Genomic DNA, 6,958 nt, shown 5'->3' with positions numbered 1-6,958 from the left:
TCATCACTGTGTCTGTCACGTGACTCTGTTGCCCTTTCGGGCTTGAACTGATGGTAAAACTAACGACATTATTAACTGTCTTGATATTTACTTTGAAAGCTGAAGCGATTATGGTAAGGGCCGTTACATTTCCGATGCGTGCTTGTGGTGTTCGGCCAATCACAATGCACTGGGTCAGCTGGCCAATCAGAGCATGCGCTTGTCGGAAGGAGGGACTTTGTAGAAAACGACGTGTTTGAGAGAGGCGGGGCATAGAGGACCTAACAGTATTTGCAGTATTTGAAAAAATAATGTGTTTTTTGAACATTAAAGCATGTCAACATATTCTGTTACACAAAATAATGATATTTAAAAAAGCATCATATGACCCTTTTAATCTCTAATGGTAATGCATGGAATTTACGGGAAAACTCCGGAAAAACTAAATAATAGCGCTAAAAAGTGAGGGGTGTGGTGGTGCTCTGGCGATCGGCGCTTTGCGCCTGTGTTTTTTGCAGCTTCTCGTACATAATGTGGTGTAGTCAAGAGGTGCTAGTTCAAATAAAAAAAAAATGCTTCTACAAACAAAGTTTCATCTGCAGATATGGCCTTGTTTAGGGATCTGTGCCTTTGCGCATACAGACATCTGACTGCTAAGTAGTGATTGTGTTTTAAAATGGTATTTAAAATTACAATAATATCACTTATCGCAATTATTACTGGGGTAATATATCGCACAACAAAAAGTTGTTATCGTGACAGGCCTACTCTGAGGCTGGGACTGTAAATAGTGTTCTGTGCTCGTCAGTGCAGCCAAAGACAGAACAGTTAGCATGCTTTGCTCGAACTGGTGCCATGCCGTTAGAACTAGTATACCATTGTTGCTTGCAAAATGGAAACTTGCAGATTAAGGGGCGGTAATATTATATTAAGATCCCCTTTCTATGTCATGGGGGAGCGAAATCTGAGCGGCTAATTTTTTTCACAAGCTTGCAGAGAAAGGCGTATTACCAAAAAAAAAATGAATGGGTTGTACTTTTTCACGTTTTCTAGGTTGGTAGATTCACCGGGGACCTGATTATAGCACTTAAACACAGAAAAAGTCTGATTTTCATGATATTTTACTTTAAATCTATAACTATAAATGCACACCTGCAACTCTAAATATACACTTTACCCTTCAAAAGTTTAGGGTTAATAAGATTTTTTTGGGGAAAAAATACTTTTAATTAGCAAGAACATATTAAATTGATCAAAATTGACAGTAAAGACATTTACAATGTTACAAAAGATTTCTATTTCAAATAAATGCTGAATCCTGAAAAAAATGTATCAAGGTTTCCACAAAAATATTAAGCAGCAAAACCAAAACTAAACTGTTTTAAACATTCATAATACTAAGAAATCGTTCTTAAGAACCTAATCAGCATATTAGAATGATTTATTGAAGGATCATGTGACACTGAAGAATGAAGTAATGGCTTCTGAAATTTAAGCTTTGCCATCATAGGAATAAATTACATTTTAAAATCTTTTAAAAAATAAAAAAAATATAATTATTTCTTATTAATAAGTACCGAAGGATCCATATTCATAGGAATGTTCAGTCAAATAACAAGATTTCAAAGCACATGTTTGGGAGGCATTCTGTTTATACCCGTGTTTGCAGTCCTGCACCTTATGGACCTCCTTCAGAAGAATAATCCGCAAAGGGTCCTTCTCCTGAAAGAGAAATGAAGTGAGAAAAGACAAGTCTCACAGAGCCAGATCTACTGGCATGGAGTGCCACTTTACAGCTTGCTCTGGCCAAGAACCACACAACTGGACTAAGTTCTATCCTCTAACAGCCAGACACACATGTACATATGCTGTTGAATCACACACAACTGGCAGCTGCCTGGAGTTTCTCGGGTATAGTGCTGTTCATGTTGAGACAGAGCACTGGTATTTGGTATCTTTTGTTCAGATTTTAAAAAAGAAAAACTCAAATGCAAAAGAAAATAACCCTTCAATTCATATTCTTTCTTTCATAAAACAGCAGACCTAAGGCCATTCCTAACAGTAGAGAGGCCTATTCTTTCAATAAATAAATTTGCTAGTACAATTTAGCTTAGATGTCAAGATTTGTACAAGGCTTTGAGCAGCATTCAACACAAACTATCAGATGTAACTGCTGCATAAGTCAAGAATAAATACACAACATACCAGATCAGACTTGAAGTAACTCATTGAGTTCTGCTCCAGAACAAAATATCTCCTTTTCCAGTTCTTCATCTGATATAAGAGGAAAACAGTAACCTGTAATGAATTCTCTCCAGTAGTCACTCAGTTTCATACATTCCACAAATCAGATTTTAAATATAATACTTTTTGGTATTTTTGAACACACACAAACGTAACTCCATAAGACCTAGGATAAAAAAGTCTCTCAGACTCACCAGAGCCCCTTGCTTGACGCAGTATCCTGCTTTAATAATGGTCTGATCCTGCCCTGCTCTGGAGTGCAAATATGGCGGATGGTTTTGAGCCTTCCTCAAGCCCACTTTCTCTCCTCCAACACTGTGTCCCACCTCTCCATCCTGCTGAAGGGAAAAAGCAGACATAAGAACATGCAGAAAAATGCAACGCTCTACAATTTCAAAACTAGCCATAGGGTTTTATTTCTTTGTCCATTATTTCAATTCAACTGCTCACTTGTGAAGTACTAGGAGGCTACATGCCATTGAACTACCATGTTCAAGGCCCAGAAAGGTAGTAAGGACATTGTTAAAATAGTTCATATGACACCAGTGGTTCAACCTTAATTTTATGAAGCGATGAGAATACTTTTTGTACGCAGAGAAAACAAAAATAATGACTTTATTCAACAACTGCTTCTCTACAGTGTCAGTTTTTGATGCGCGATGACGACAGTGCCATGCAAGTGTGTGCGTTCCTCTGCTTGCAAACAAGGCACAGCGTATCTGGGTTTTACATCAAAACGCAGCCATCGTGGTACGATTGTGAATGTGTGTCGACTGACACGAAAGATAAGAAACAAAAAGCATTCTCGTAGCATCAGAAAATTATGGTTGAACCATTGATGTCACATGGACAATTTTAACAATGTCCTTACTACCTTTCTGGGCCTTAAACGTGGTAGTTCTCTGGCTGTCTATGGAGGGTCAGAAAGCTCTCATCAAAAATATCTTCATTTGTGTTCCGAAGATGAACGAAGGTCTTACGGGTTTGGCACGACATGAGGGTGAGTAATTGATGACAGAATTTTCATTTTAGGGTGAACTATCCCTTTAAGCCGTCGTGAGTGAGAATACCTGTGTCTGTGTGACGACAGCCACTCCTGCAATGATCTCGGTCTTGTATGGGACCTGTTTCTTGTTTCCGTTTGAAGCCAACCTCTGACTCTCAGAGTGAACAGCATCAGAGGACTTAGGAACCTGGGAGAGACAAAAAAAGAAAAAGAAAATGACAGAGAACGAGTGTGGGCGTTTTCAAAGACGAGCAAAATCAGGGCAGCAGCAAAAGACTGATGCAAAGCAATGCAACAAAAGCACGGAGGGAAAAAACGTCAATGGAGCACAGACAAATTAATCATCAATTGTGAGACTCACAGGATAACTCAACATCGGCTTATTGTGTAGCCCTTCAATCCATCAGCCCACACTCCAAGAGTGTCTGGCCTACAGTGAGAGATTTTCCTGCCATTGCATGTGGAAGTGTGATATATTAGTGATACAGAGAGAGTGAAAAAGAGCAGAAGAGACATTGTAGGGTATGTGTGTGAGAGGGCTTTCTGAAGCGATGATGACTCAAGAGGTGAGGATCGTTCAAACAATACAACTTCCCATTAGTCAGCCAAGTGACTTGCACACGCAAAACGGCATCAGGATGAGGAACGCAGAGCTTAAACAGGACAGAGGTTTTGTTTTTGTTTTTTTTGAGAAACTTTTAACTTCCTGTGCATGTATGCATGCATTTGGGAAAAAGATTCCAAATAGGAAACTTGATGTTTTATTGTGCGGGTGTGTTTTCTTACTGTAATTTGCTTGCAACCGCTTGAACTTTGTTATTTGGGTTATGTCTAACAGATAAACTCCCAGAGAATACTAACCAGAATCTCCTGCCCAGTGAACAAGTCTGCAGTGTTGACAGAACCACTGACACTGACTGAATGACCTTGTTGAATGCTTTCATTGTTTCTTTAAATGTTCCTGTATGCAGCAGTCTGGGATATCAGATTAACATGTGAGCTTGTTTAATAATAGCTAGATAACTAATGCAAACAATCCAGGTCTTTAAAGAAGCTTGAAAGGGAGACATAATAGCTAATTTAATCTATATTTGCATGCAATGAAAACAGAAAACAAGAGCAAATGAACACTACTGTTAAAAAATTATTCAGCTTTTATTCAGCAAGGGCACAAAAAAGTGACAGTCAAAACCTCTACATTGTTAAAAAAAAAAAAAGATAAATAAATAAAACATCTATTTCAAATAAATGCTGTTCTTTTCAACTTCATTTTCATCAAAGAATCCAGAAAAAAAGTATCACAGTTTTGCCCCAAATTTTAAGCAGCACAAGTGTATTCAACATTAATAATAAATATTTCTCAAGCATCAAATGAGCAAATTAGAATGATTAAATAAAATATTAAACATATTAAAACAGAAAACAGATATTTATAATTGTAATACATTTTTATGTGTTTTTACTGTATTTTTGGTCAAACAAATGCAGCCTGGCTGAGCATAAAAAAAAACTCTTTCAAGCATTATGGTAGTATTTACTTGTGTATGGTGTTCATTCTGATGTAATTAAAATATTATATTACAGTACATTTTAACTGCAATAAAGTAAAATTATTTGATTACAGCCATAAGAATTAGGGCAGCACCCTTTCAATTATTCCTTTTGATTTTGTAATCCCACTTCATAATAATTATGATAAATATTCGATTGATTACAATACACAATTCTTTTTTATTATTTATTTGTTTAATTTGTTGAATTATGACATTTGGGGGGTTTAGAGCGGTAAACTTATATATAAGGGTTATAAATGGATATAGATGAATACATGCTCACACTTGTACTCACTGTGATTTTGGTTGCATTATTGAGCGCGTTGACCCATTCCACAAGATCCTGCTGATCATTAGCCTGCAGAAAGAATTTCCTCATTCCTGCATTGATGACTGCACACAGACAGAGAGAAAGAGCTTACCCTCCTTTCCCATAATGCAATGGCCATAACTCTAATTTTGCTGAGTAGTTCTGAGAAATATCAGTGTATCAGAGGGAAGGTCTCAGTGTATTTTTAAAATGCCCATAAATCCCAAAAGCTAACAGAAAGCCTGTTTTAGAGCTCAGCCGACTTTATGGATTATCCATCTGCTCATGTTCAGTCAATAAAGCAGTGCGAATCAATTTCAGACTAAAAAGCTACCACAAAATGGAACTTGACTCAATTTTTCCTGCAATGTCTGTTAATTCAGTGGCTTTCAGTGTTTTTCTGGGATGAAAAGGTGAATGCTAGAATTCGCAGCATCACAATAAACTCTATTGTGCATGTGCAATGTTCATTATGCGCAGCTGTACTGAACTTTTTGCCTTCCACCAATAGTTCTCACTTGTGCAAGTGACATCATTCCGTGTCCTTGTATGGTTCAAATTTTGCAGATAGCATGTATTTCTAAGTGTTTGTGATATTTTCCTCACAATGACATTTTGAAAATGATTGCTTTGTGACCAAAATAAAATTCATGAATCACTGACAATCTTTAACTCAAGTGAGCTGTTGCAAGTAAGTTGAACCAGATCAGACCGGTTTTGTGAACTGAATCAACTGATCACTACAGTGTCACAGCCACAGAGTGGCAGGAGTTTTTGTTTTGTGTTTTCATTGTGCGTTTCATGGTAGAAATATAGTTATATGGGCTTGGAAGAGGAATAACTCATAAATAATAAATAATGAGTGAACTATTCCTTAAGCTATATCTGGATAAAAGCAACTGTTAAAAAGTTAGAAGGACTGGTGGTTATTTTTGATGAACTAAACCAATAAACAGGATTTCATAAACACCTCAATATGAAGTTCAGATTACTACAGAAGCATCCTGCAGAGAGCAAGATTTTAGAAGCACATGTGCACACATGCACACATCTATCAAATGACCAGACCACCATTTCCTGTTTCCACTCATGTTGCGCAGAAGGTTACCATGTGCACAACAGTAACCGTACGTGCAAAGCAACACAAAAGTTTGTGTGTATAAGCTGTGAGAACGAGTATGGGCTCAAAATCATCTCAAAGTGTGTGTGAAATAGAAGAGTTGGAAAAAAATTTAGGTGGAGAACCACTGCATCAACATACTACTGCAATCCATTTGCAGAATTACAAAAGCAGTGCTTACAGTAAAAACATGATCTAAAACAAAACATATAAGCTTTCTGTATAGCACCTAGCCAGGACTTAAACCACAAACCCTTCAGTCAAGCACTGAGACTTGAGCTGCAACTCTCAAGGCCTGTACACACCATGTGAGATCTTCAAAATAACATCAAAGTGTTATATGAATAAGATATGAAAAATGCTTGTCAGTCGGAAAGTGTTTCACATTTCCAAGCAATTTAAAAATAAGTAAATGTGACCCTGGACCACAAAACCAGTCATAAGTAACACGGGAATATTTGTCGCAATAGCCAACAATACATTGCATGGGTCAAAATTATCGATTTTTATTTTATGCCAAAAATCATTAGGATATTAAGTAAAGATCATGTTCCATGAAGATATTTTGTACATTTCTTACCATAATTATATAAAACTTAATTTTTGATTAGTAATATGCATTGCTAAGAACTTCATTTGGACAACTTTAAAGGTCGATTTTCTCAATATTTAGATTTTTTTGCACCCTCAGATTCCAGACTTTCAAATAAGTTGTATCTCGGCCAAATATTGTCCTATCCTAACAA

General features: G+C 36.8%; 1 protein-coding gene across 4 annotated transcripts in view; it reads right to left on the bottom strand.

The window, feature by feature from the left end:
- plekha1a (pleckstrin homology domain containing, family A (phosphoinositide binding specific) member 1a) overlaps positions 1-6,958 on the bottom strand; it is a 32,593-nt gene that overhangs the window by 13,330 nt on the left and 12,305 nt on the right. For 3 of the 4 annotated variants that reach the window (XM_016557835.1, XM_016557862.1, XM_016557854.1), the window contains exons 5-9: positions 5,078-5,175; positions 3,294-3,416; positions 2,418-2,561; positions 2,185-2,253; positions 1,637-1,701 (exon numbers count right to left, since the gene is read on the bottom strand). In XM_016557835.1, the coding sequence (XP_016413321.1) occupies positions 1,637-1,701; positions 2,185-2,253; positions 2,418-2,561; positions 3,294-3,416; positions 5,078-5,175 (499 nt within the window). The remainder of the gene's footprint in view (positions 1-1,636; positions 1,702-2,184; positions 2,254-2,417; positions 2,562-3,293; positions 3,417-5,077; positions 5,176-6,958) is intronic. The other variant, XM_016557845.1, reaches the window with a different exon arrangement.

The sequence above is a fragment of the Sinocyclocheilus rhinocerous genome, unplaced genomic scaffold, assembly GCF_001515625.1.
Source record: "Sinocyclocheilus rhinocerous isolate Xijiao unplaced genomic scaffold, SAMN03320098_v1.1 scaffold851, whole genome shotgun sequence".
Taxonomy (NCBI): Eukaryota; Metazoa; Chordata; class Actinopteri; order Cypriniformes; family Cyprinidae; genus Sinocyclocheilus; species Sinocyclocheilus rhinocerous.
This window is presented reverse-complemented; position numbering and strand designations above follow the sequence as displayed.